General features: G+C 33.6%; 1 protein-coding gene across 1 annotated transcript; it reads left to right on the top strand.

Annotated features, from left to right (window-relative positions):
- The first annotated feature begins 2,528 nt into the window (after positions 1-2,528).
- Positions 2,529-4,628, top strand: LOC140183127 (uncharacterized). The gene is made up of 2 exons (XM_072231145.1): positions 2,529-2,873; positions 4,236-4,628. Exons 1-2 carry the CDS (start codon positions 2,529-2,531, stop codon positions 4,626-4,628), a joined length of 738 nt encoding a protein of 245 aa, XP_072087246.1.
- Positions 4,629-12,622: the final 7,994 nt, after the last annotated feature.

The raw sequence follows: 12,622 nt of genomic DNA, 5'->3' as shown, positions 1-12,622 counted from the left end.
ATGTAGAAGGCAGTATAACAATACGGAGGATGAATGTGGCCCAAAAACAATAAGAGAGATTCTGTAGGCCAGTTTTGGTGCAAAAAACACAACAAATGCAGCATGAGGAACAGAACAACAAAACAAAGGCAAGGCTTTAAAATCTAATGAGGATAGCAGGGAAATTTGGGTGCTCAGAAGAATGGAGGAAGAGAGAGATGGCATGGCAAAAGAAAGAATTTAATTATACAGAGAGCAACTAGAGGAGGCATATATTTTGTGGGGCTAGCTGAGGAAGAGGATGAAGATAAAAGTGGGAGAAAGGAGACACAAGCTCTACATGCTGAGTGGGAAAAGACGCTCACAATGGAGATCATAAGCAAATTGAATATCAAGAGGAAGAGGGCTGAATAGGACACTCTGATGATTAAAGCTGCAGGGGAAGAAGAAGAAGAAGAATTGTTTCAAGACAGCACCAAGACCAAAAGGACCAGGAAGAAAGAGGTAACAGAGAAAGACATAGTTGTAAGAAAAATACAAACTGTTCTCAGTAGTACAGAGGCTGAGGAGGCGGGCCTATACATGTCCCAACCCCAGCCATGAGTATAGTAAGTTGGAACTGTCGGGGTGTGGCAGCAACCGCGACAGTTTTCGAATTAAAAGATATTTGCAAAAAGATCAAGCTAGCCATAACTTTTCTCATGGAAACAAGAGCTAAGGAATGCAAAATCAGAAAGTTCAAGAGAGAACTCCGTTTTGATAAATTCTTTTGTGTAGAATTCCAGGACTTGTCCGGAGGTCTAAGTCTTTTATAGAATAAAAATATGAATCTTGATATTTACTCTTGGTGTCATAATGTTATTAAAACTTATATTACAGATAGGAAAGGAAATAAATGGGATTTTTATTTTGTGTATGGAGACCCCAATTTTAGGCAGAGAAGGAAGCAATGGAGGGATTAAGTAGCTCAAAATCAGAATCAAAATGAACCACAGTTGTTCATTGGGGATTTTAATGATATTTTGAATCAGGAAGAAAAAGTGGGCTTACACCCAATGCCAAGAGAGCAGGTGGAAGAATTTAGGAATTTTGTGAACAGCAATAGATTGATGGACATTGATCTTAAGGGAGGAAAATTCACATGGTTTAGCAATCCTAGGAATGGCTTCGTTACAAGAGAAAGGCTAGACAGGGTCCTTGTCAACTGGGAGTGGAAGAAATTATATCAAAATGCAACCCTCACAGCCCTCCCGGCGATAGGATCTGATCATTGCCCTCTGGTTTTAAGGCTAGAAACGAGAGAGAAATTCGAACGACACTTCAATTATGAAGCATATTGGGAAGATCACGAAGATTGTGAGAAGATCATCAAGCAAGGATGGGGAAAGAATGAAAATAAAAGGAATAAATGGGAAAAACTACAAGGAAAATTCAAGAGTTACAAGAAGGAATTGGAGCAATGGAGCAAAAAAACTTTCACTAGAGCAGATAAGAAAATTAACCAACTTAAGGAAGAAATCACAAAACTGCAGAATCAGGAGTTTTCAGAACAATAGCACGAAAGGATCAAGGATCTGAAGGTTGAAATATCACAGCTATGGTAGAAAGAAGAAAAGTACTGGGGCTAAAGAGTAAGATTAAAATGGCTAAAGTTTAGGGACAAAAATACCTCCTTCTTCCATGCAATGACAATTCAAAGAAGAGACTTGAATAAGATCAAAAGATTGAAGGATGCAGAGAAAAATTGGATTACAGGGAGCAAGGACATCATGGAGTTAGTGGAGAGACACTTCACTGATCTGTTTGCCACAACCACAAGGAGCAAAGTAGAGGAATGCACCCGAATTATCCCGAAAAAGGTCACAATTGAAATGAACAGGGAGCTTCTAAAGGAAGTGTCAGATAAGGAGATAAGAGATGCAGCCTTCAGTATGGGAAGCCTGAAAGCGCCTGGCCTAGATGGTCTTAACGATTTATTCTTTCAAAAGCACTGGGATTTCATCAGTAGAGAGGTCTGTCATGTTATTAAGGAAATTTTTGCTAGCAGGAGAATGCCAGAGGACATGGGAGAGACTACAGTGGTCCTGATTCCCAAAGTTAAACAACTAGAATGCCTTAGCCAATTAAGACCTATCAGCTGCTGTAATTACATTTATAAGATCATGACGAAAATCATTGTCCTCAGGTTAAAAAAGCTTCTTGATAAATTAATCTCCCCTACCCAAAGCGCTTTCGTGGGAGGAAGACTCATACAAGACAACATTGTTATTATTCAGGAGGCCTTCCACAATTTAAACAAAAAAGGCAGGTTTGGCTCCCAAAACTTAGCTGTAAAATTGGACATGAACAAGGCTTATGATAGGTTAGAGTGGGACTTTTTGGAAAATGTTTTACATTCTTTTGGTTTTGAGCAGAGCTGAATACGGTTAGTTATGGAGTGTGTTAAAAGCGTAAGTTATAAATTTAAAATAAATGGTAAGCTGTCTAAGAGGATAAAACCTCAAAGAGGTTTGAGACAAGGTTATCCTTTATCTCCATACCTTTTCATTATGGCAGTAGAGATTTTCACAGCACTTATGGAGGAAGCACAAAGGGAAGGATGTATTTCAGGCGTTAAACTTGCTCCAACAGTACCAGTTATCACCCACCTTCTGTTTGCTGACGATTGCATTCTTTTGGCGAAAGCCAAAGAAGAGGAACTTTATCAAAGCATCTTAATTCTGAATAGATACACGGATGCATCGGGACAAAAGATAAATTTAGAGAAATCGGGCATAGTGTTTGGACAGCAGGTACCTATTCAGACAAGGGTCAATATAGAAGAGATTATGGGCATGCAAACCTGGGAAATACCTTGGGTTACCGGCACATTGGGGAAGATCGAAGAACAAAGCGTTAGCATGGATAGAAGAAATGATAGACAACAAAATTGAAGGATGGAAAGAGCGACTACTCAACCAGGCAGGGAAGGAGACTTTGATTAAAGCAGTTATTCAAGCCATACCCAGCTATGCTATGAACATTGTCTTGCTGCCCAAAAATTTTTTCCAAAGAATAGGATCAAAAGTTGCAAGATTTTGGTAGGCAAACTCTGAGAGAGAGAAGGGGATAACTGGAAAAGCTGAAGCAAGGTTTGCAAAAGCAAGAGGGATGGCGGGTTAGGTTTTAAGGACCTACAGTGTCAGAATTTAGCCTATCTGGCCAAGCAAGCATGGAGAGTGATCGAAAATCCAAATGCAATATGGGTAAAAATTCTAAAAGCAATATATTTTAAGGATTGTGATTTTTGGGAAGCAAGCATCGGGAGTGGGGGATCATGGGCATGGAAAAGTCTTATCCAAGGCAGGAACTTCTTGAGAAGGAATAGGAGATGGAGTATTGGAAAGGACTCAAAAGTAAAGATATGGGAAGACAACTGGATTATGGGCATGGGTAAAATCCTTTTGAGCAAAAATTACTCAGTGGACAGAGTAAACGAGCTCATCATCAAGGGAAAAGGATGGAAACAAGGAAGAATAACAGAATTATTCCCGGAGAACATAAGCAACAAAATTCTGCAAACACCCATAAGTCTACTGAGGAGCGAGGACAGACTAATATGGCCTTTCAGATGGGATGGGGGTTGCACTGTTAAGACATGATATCATGTGGTAAAGAAGGAAAAACAGGTCAGCGAGGGAGCGGGACCTTCAACAAGCACAGATATGACGGATCTTTGGAAAGAGATATGGAAAATGAATGTTCCGTCGAAGATAAGAATGTTTTTATGGAAAGCGGCACATGATATAATGCCAGTATATAACAACTTATTTAAAAAGAAAATAACTAATACTCCTATCTGTTAAATTTGCAGGGAAGAAATAGAGACAACGGAACATGCAATTCTTCTATGCCCGTGGACTAGAGCAACGTGGTTTGGAGCACAGAGTCAATGTCTACCAACACCAGAGACAGTCAAGTCTTTTGCAGAATGGCTGCTTGAAATGTGCAGGAAAATTAGAGGACAAGGAAAGAAAGAGGCAGAGGATTTGATTGGAAGAATTGGAATGTTAAGTTGGGAGATTTGGAAAACAAGAAACCAGATTATATTCCAAAACACTACCCCTAACCCCAATGCTACCATCATCAGAGCTAAAATCCTAGAATCAAAAATCAGGGAAGCAATGAAAAAAAAGGAGCAGCTCAGGCAAAACCAGAACAGGAGTATGAGCAGAAGGAGCGTTACCTGGAGACCTCCACTGGGGGACTAACTGAAGGCTAACGTAGATGCTGCGTATAGTAGATCGACGGCAGAGGGAGCAACTGCAATTGTGATTCGAGACAATTTCGGGAGACTGTTAACAGAAGAATCAATGAGAATCAGAGCTCATTCCAGCCTGGCTGCAGAAGCAGAAGCAATGAGAAGGGCACTAATTTTAGCTACAAATCTTAATATGGAGCAAATTTTAATAGAATCGGATAATTTACCTCTTGTGCAAGCAGTGAAATCAAAAACTTATATAGGAGAGGTGGAATCAATTATTCGAGACATTTTTCTTCTGGCTGAGAGTCTGTCCAATTGTGGCTTCACATGGGTCCCTAGAGAGGGAAATAAAGTCGCAGATGGAGTGGCGAAATGTTCCCTAGCAGGCCAATTGGAGGAAAACTAGAGATGGAAGCCCCATGAGAAATAGCAGAACAACTGAGGAGGGAAACTTCAAACCAGAACGGATGCTCCAATCGAAGCCTTTCAATGGGCAAGACTCAAAACACATTGCATTCCACAATTCAGAGGCAAGAAAATCTGAATTTCGGGGAATCAATGTGGCGGAGAGACCTAATGCCAAATTCCGGAACTCTAAACTCTCTCTCAATTGTCAACGGTGCTGATGCGACTTCGCCGGAAAGGAGAAACGTCTTCGTGAATAACGCTAACACACCTGGACAAGACAGTCAACTAGGGAAGGAGAAATTCGGCGTGGCAGAAGAGACAACCGGAGGTTCGCTGGCGACGAAGATTCATGGCAGAGATGCGACGGTAAACGGCTTCACCTGCGGACAAACACATCAGACGGCGACGGTGGAAATTGGCCGTTGCAGCAAGCGAGAAGGACTAGGCCACAGCAGAACTGATGGTCTGAGGCAACAGGGCGGCGAGAAACGGTGCCAGCGCAGCCTCTGGGATCGACTGCGGACAGACAGAAGCAATGGCTGCGCAGCTGACAGAAACCAAGTCTCGGAGAGCGAGAGAGATGAAGAGGGGGCGCGGGTGCTACACCAGTAGCGTAGGGTTTTGTTGGCTTCTGACCCGACCCAGTCTCCTGTTTTGGATCAAAAAGTAAAAACCTCTTTTTTTCTTCTCTCTTACTTAGTGTCACTTTCTCAATCTCTAACCAAAAAAGAAGTAGAATAGTCATTAACTCATAATTCTCTTCTCCTTGTCTCTGTAAATTATTTTTTATGAATCTTACTTTAATTAATTTCATATTAATATATTTATCTTCTTTTTTTATTTGACTTGTAAATTGTAATTGTTATTTGTTAAGAAGTCAAGTTCCATTCTTTTTACCACACTTGCAACAAAACAATGTTCATACATCTAGTCTTTATCATTGAAAAATAAAGAGCAATGAAAGTTATATACTTGTAAAGATATTGAATAATTTTGCATGAAACGTCGAAAAAGAAATTGAATAATATTTGTATATTTTAAATGCAACAATCTATTTTTACAATATTTGAGGTTAATTTTAAAATATTTATATTTAATTATTTTAATATAAGATATGTTCAATTATCTTGTAAGGAGTAAGTTAAAGCCTTAATTATTATTTTAAATTAAATTTTTTATATATTTTTAATTTTTTTATTAAAATAAAAAACTAAAAAAGAAAATAAACCCTAAAGATAGATTGGAAGTTTGGAACCCAAATATACATGACGAAAGATTCGCCATAATATTCAGCCATGACTTGCTTGTTGTTTTGGGTCATGATATCAAAATTTGTCATGTTAAATTATGACTTTCCTTTTTGGTCAGAAATTTTCCTCTTAAAACTTTAATGACCAAAATATCATGGTTCTAATTGTTGGAACACAATGGCTTGGGTGGCCCAACTCTTAGTGGGCACCAATTTAAAGAAAAGAGTGATTGGGATCCATTGACCGGAAAAGTTACTGGGTCCTTCTCCGTCTAACACTCTAACTCAATGGTTTTTATTCAGGCCCCCAAATCATAAACTCAATTATTTATTATCTTGGCTATAGTACTTGACAAATGTGATCTGAACTTATACTATTGAGCTAGGAATCTAGGATCAAATGATTGAGTCAATAATAGCATGTCTATTGATGTTTAAAAAATAAACAATGTTATATACATTAATTTTGTGTATATTTTTTATTTCAATAGTATTTGGAAAAAAAAATAGTCAAAATAGCTTAAATTTATTTTATTTAATATTTATTAATTATCTAATTTTGTGTATATTTTTTATTTCAATAGTATTTGAAAAAAAAAAGTCAAAATAGCTTAAATTTATTTTATTTAATATTTATTAATTATCGTTATAATTAATAAATATTAAATAAAGTAAATTTAGGCTTTTTTTTGTTTCTCTACTATTATTTTTTATTTTTATTGCAAAAAATAATTAATAAAAAGTGAAAAAAATGATTCTTTTATAAATAAAAAAAAAGAAAGATGTACAAGTAAAGTGTAAAAAAAACAAAAGCAAACTTCGCTTCTCTTTAAAAGTTACACTTACATGATAATGAACTAATAATACAAGGCCAATATTGATATGCATGCTTAATAAATGAAAGAACTAGAGGGAAAATTGCACAATAATTGGAGAAAAATATTCAAATAGAGAAAAAGATTCACAGAGAAGGAAGAATCAAAATAAGAAAAAAAATCCAACTTTATTTTCTTAAAAATTATTTTTAATATGAAAATAAAGATGATATTTTAGTTTAATACTGATATTTGAAGTGTATTATAATATTGTGGATGTGTAAAAAATAGGATTTTTTTATAATAAAATAAAAAAATTATTATTTTCTCAAATATGATTTTTGGATTTTAATTTTTCAAATATGTTTTTTTTTTAGCATTTAAGTAAGTTCGCCAGACCCCGGCGAACTCTATAAAAATTGGCAAGTTTGCCTTACCTCCGCGACCCGGCGAACTCTATAAAATTTATAGAGTTCGCCTAACCCCGGCGAACTCCACTAGTTTTTTGAAACAACGCACTTTTAATCCATATCATTATCTAGAAAATAGTACAAACAGTGTATAGGAGTACACAACAATACACAGACAACAAGCATGACTTCTTCAAGGATTTTTTTTAATTATAAATTAAAAAAATAAGCCATATATAACAATGCCAACCATTGTTATCGTCTCTAAAAATACATAAATACACCGGAATAAGCCATATTTAATAAGGATTTTTTTAATTATAAATTAAAAAAATAACTATTTCCCAAAAATAACAAGGATTGTTATTCCTGTGTACTTTTGTGTACTCTTATGTACTCTGAAAACGATGATAATGGTTACCATTGTTAACTTTCCAATATGATATATTTAAAGTGGATTATTTTTGGAAAATAGTTATTTTTTTAATTTATAATTAAAATTTTTTTTGTTAAATATGACTTATTCCGGTGTACCTATGTATTTTTAGAGACGATAACAATGGTTGTCATTCTTAAATATAGCTTATGTTTTTTTTAGTTTATAATTTAAAAAATCCTTGAAAAAACCATGCTTGTTGTCTATGTTTTTTTTGTGTACTCCTGTATACACTGTTTGTAGATCAATATACTATTTTTTAGACAATGATATGGATTAAAAGTGCATGTTTCAGAAAATTTGAGTGGAGTTCGCTGTAGGTAAGGCGAACTTGCCCATTTTTATAGAGTTCGTCGGGGTCCGACAAACTTGCTTAAATGTAAAAAAAAATCGTATTTGAAAAATTAAAGTCCAAAAATCATGTTTAGAGAAATAATAATTTTTTTATTTTATTATTGAAAAATTTCCGTAAAAAATATGTCAACACGCATTTTGCATTTTAACTATAATATTGACACGTGTCCAACATATATCTTGTGTGTTGCCAGAATAATAACTCGTATCCAACACATTTTCTATGTATTATTAAAATAAGAGTAATGTTAGGGGACTAGTAAATTTTGTGTTTTGTAACCATCAATTGATCATCAATATTATTTTTAATGGTATAAAATTACATCTAATAATAGAAGATCACTCACTTTTCTTTTGATAATCAAGTGTTGACCAAATTGTTAAAAAATTGCTGACCCTAAACTTTTTCTTAAAATAATGACATATATCCAATACATAGGATGTACAGTGCAATACGCACTTTATATATTAATTTTCCACCTACAAAATTCATTTACATGTAATTACACTAAATAATTTCGTTTTCAATAAAAGCATTAATATTTTTTTCCTATAAAGAAAAATAGCCTTATTTCCCAATCAAACAAATTTTTTAGATTTGTTGTCTCTGAATTTTTCTACTGTATTCGAAAGCAGCACTAGAGAATAAAGTATTGAAGCAGGGGTCCACTTAGTACCATATAGAGCCATGGAACGGCATTGGAAGTGGTTCCCCTCGGCAGAAGCACGTGATGATAATGGCTTTGCATTCCAATGGTGGCTTCGTGTCACCATTGAGAGGGATTTCAGGGTCAGGACGACTTCTAACTCGAGGAACAACATTTAGAATAGTTGACATTCATATACGTTCATTCTGTTTTTGTTATATGATATGATTTTATGATATATAAAGATATAAAAAGAGAGATATATTGCCGATTTGACTCAATTTTTTCTCATGCCTATAAGAGGGTCTTGGCATTATCCTAATTAGCATCAACTTTTTTAGATATCATTTTTCATTTATAATTATAGTTCATAAGATACGCATACATAATTATACCATATTTATACGAGTAAATAATTAAATTTGTCTTTAAAAAATATTCATTTTTTAAATTAATTTTTAATTTTTTTAAAAATTAAATTTGTCTATAAAAAATTTTAAGTTAATTATATTGGTCATTTCGTTAATTCTTTGTTAATGACATTAAAATTTATTAATATGATACATTAAGTACACCACAACACACACCTAAGAGTTTTAATTGACTATTAACATAATTAGTTTATAAAATTATATCAAATTAAAACCTAATTGAGAGAAGATCTTGAGGCATTAGAATTCCTCAATTTGAGTTTAATTTGATCTAATTTCATAAATTTATCATGAGTTTAATTACTCTATAGGTCCTTATAGTTTCATCAAATTTTCAATTAGGTCCTTATACTTTTTTTCTTTTCAACTAGGTCCCTAGGCGTTAAATTTTTTTTTTTCAATTTAGTTCCTGTCATGAGAATAACTTTTAAGATAACTGAATATTTTGTTTAAAAAATGAATATTGTTATGATTGGGTTAGAATAGCTAATTGAGGACACCTCCATTTTTTCAAAGTATCAAAAGAACCCTTGGCATTTTGTCCCAAAGTTAGAGAACCCAAGCCAATTCTAACTTGTTCTCTGAAGTTCCTGTGCAACGGCATTTCTCCTCCGTCGCTTGGTGTCATCGTCCATTTGCATCGTCGTCCGTCGCTTGGTGGTCGTCTGTCCGTCACTTCCCTTGCCACCCTTCGCCGTGCTTCACCACACCTTGCCTTGCTGCCTGAATTGACTCTGCAAAAACAGGTGACGAGTTAAAATTTTTTTTCAATTTTTCAAAGTTGATGAAACAGGTTTAAGTAGATGTAAATTTTTTTTATATAATGATTTATGAGCTGATTAAAAAAAATATGGCACTGATTGAATACATAATTTCTAAATTTTTTTGATATAATGGTTTAGGGTTTACAATAAATATATATATATATATATATATATATATATATATATATATATATATATATATAAAAGAATTTTGTTAATTGATGAATTGGTTTTGCTAATTATAAATTTTATTTATTGTTGATTGTTGTTATTGTAATGATGCTGATTTATTAGGGTTCTATTTTTCTTTTTCTTATGTAGTGATGGGGATTTGGATTTTATCATAGACCTACATCGTGGTGGCAAGTTTCATGATACAGAGCATGGTTTAGAATATTTGGGGGGGAAGGATATTGGAAGACTTGCATTTTGAGCTCGATGAATGGAGTTTGCAGAAATAGTTAGTGAGTTGAAGAAGTTAGGGTACAAAAATTTTGTCAAAATATTGTGTGTTTGATGTGTTTAGTGGAATAGGTTGTCATAGTGTCATATAACCTAGTGGATATGATATATTTTGGGGACATATATCTTGTTATTTTACTATTTTTTAATCTAGTGAATGTGATTCATTTTGTGAGAATAGATGTTGTAAACCCTGCGAAATTAATAAATAATTAGCCAATAAATTAATTATTATTCAAAAAAACGAGAAAATTAAATTTTATAGTTTAGAGGAGTAGAAATATTTAAAATACGGATTTTGACACTAATTTTAAAGATTTTAATCCAAAATCGGGCCAACAGGCTGAACCGATTGAACCGAATCCATATTGGGCTCAAAACCCAGCCCATATAAGCCTTTCCCCCCCACTTGCAACCACAAACATTTCTGATTTCATTGTGAAAGGGGGAGTCCACAACAAGAAAAATCACTTTTAACGGCCATTTATTTTGCTTTTAGCGGCAATAAAAATAGTCGCTAATATATTTACCAGCAATTAGACATTAGCCGTCTTATACTTTGTCGCTAAAAGGTTTTAGCGGCAATTATAACATTTGTCGGTAAAGACTTTTTTAATGGCCACAAAAAAGTATATAAATTTTAGCGGTCATTGTCTTAGCAATTTATATGGCCACAAAAAATAATTATAAAATTGCAATGTTATTTATTTTTAGCGGCCATTACTATTGCCGCCAAAACCCATTTTACCAGAAATTTATATGGCCACTAAAAATAATTCTAAAATTATAATGTTATTCACTTTTACCAGCCATTACTATTGCCACTAAAATCTTAAGACTTTTTTTAGTTATATTATACTCATTTTCTTAGAAGTAACGAACTATCTTTTTTTTAGAATCTCAATTATTACCAACAATTATTATTGTTATGCATAATATAAATATACTGAAATTAATTACTATAAAATGAGATATTTCATTAAACTCAAAATATTGATACACATATTTCTCTTGAAAAGTAATAAATCATGTTACAAATCTAAATAACAAAAAATACTACAAGCTTATAACTATGTAACATCAATGTAGCAATACAAGTGTTAGCAATGATCTAAAGTTGCACCTTTAAAGTAGCCTAGCTTTCGTTTTTAGCAATTGATCTAAGAATTTAAAAGTAAATGAGGAAGAAAAATCATGAATCATGAATATACTAAAGAATCCAAAACTATAAACCTCGGGCTACTTTTCAAGGAATTGATAGCTTGATAATGTTTTTCGCCTTGACACCAATGACACGCTTCTCGTAGCTTTGAAGTTGGTCTTTACTCTTGCTTTGAAAAATTCGAAACCTATAGCCATGAGGGTCTCTTAAACTTTCTTTTAACCATAAAAAACAATATAGCACTGCACATAAAGATAATCCTGCCAAACAAACCAAAATTACATATGAAAAAACTTTGTTAGGTGTATCTGACAGGTTTGAATGGTAAGTAATAATGAAATAAAATGATTTGTTTTAAAGTTTAGAAATGATTTGAAAACCTGCTTGTCGATAAACCTTGGAACAGTTTTATCCAGACTAAATGATTGTCATGAGTTTTCATTTTACAATAGAAAATTTTGTCACAGAATCCAACCAAGCCTATATAGATATATTTTTATTCACAATAATAAAGAACAAATGATATATATAGATCACAGATTTATGATGTTACAAGTGGTGGAACCAATGCTACATATTACTAATTTGGTGTGGGAATCTAGCAAGTACCTGTAAAACCAAGCCAAGAGATATGTTTTCAGGATATATGCAAACAAATGAAAACTGAGGGACTTACTACACTGTCATCAACCTTGAACCACTTGTTTTGACTATTCTTCACGTAGCTCACATAATGACCAGAAAAGGCAGCATTCATGATATCCAAGTGAACAACTACACCATACAGTCATGAAAGGAGCCAAGTCAAGTGTTTTAGAAAATTGGATAGGCTTGTTAAGCTTCCCAAACTTTTCTTACTGTAAGACAAATGTAACAAATTTAATGTACTCTGTGCATATAGATAGCACAAATGAAGGTAATAACATATTATACTTTGAATTTAAGACATAAAGTACTTGAAATCTCTTTAATGCAATTGTAAGAATATTAGATGTCTCAGAAATTGTCAGCTTCTTCTTGGCCTTCTCATAATATTTACATCTTCAAATGGAGATGTTACATTAATAATATAGAAAACTAACTTTGAGCATAAGCAATTTGAACAATAAAAGCAAAAATACCAAAAAAAAAACGTTAGTAAGCCAAATAACATACCAAAGCCTTAGTAATCCACAATCCACGTAAAATGCCAATGTTAAAAATACTTGTACACCAAACAAGATTCTACAAGCATGGAAGAAGGCTAGCTAGAGCTTCCATAT

This window comes from Arachis hypogaea, chromosome 20 (assembly GCF_003086295.3).
Source record: "Arachis hypogaea cultivar Tifrunner chromosome 20, arahy.Tifrunner.gnm2.J5K5, whole genome shotgun sequence".
Lineage (NCBI taxonomy): Eukaryota > Viridiplantae > Streptophyta > Magnoliopsida > Fabales > Fabaceae > Arachis > Arachis hypogaea.
The sequence above is the reverse complement of the archived record's forward strand: the minus strand, read 5'-3'. Positions and strand labels throughout refer to the sequence as shown.

Excerpts from the sequence above, each read along its gene's own strand:
- LOC140183127 (XM_072231145.1), top strand. The coding sequence starts at position 2,529 with ATGGCAGTAGAGATTTTCACAGCACTTATGGAGGAAGCACAAAGGGAA. Across the intron at positions 2,874-4,235 it reads GGAAGATCGAAGAACAAAGC|GCTAACGTAGATGCTGCGTA; the intron begins GTTAGCATGGAT and ends GACTAACTGAAG.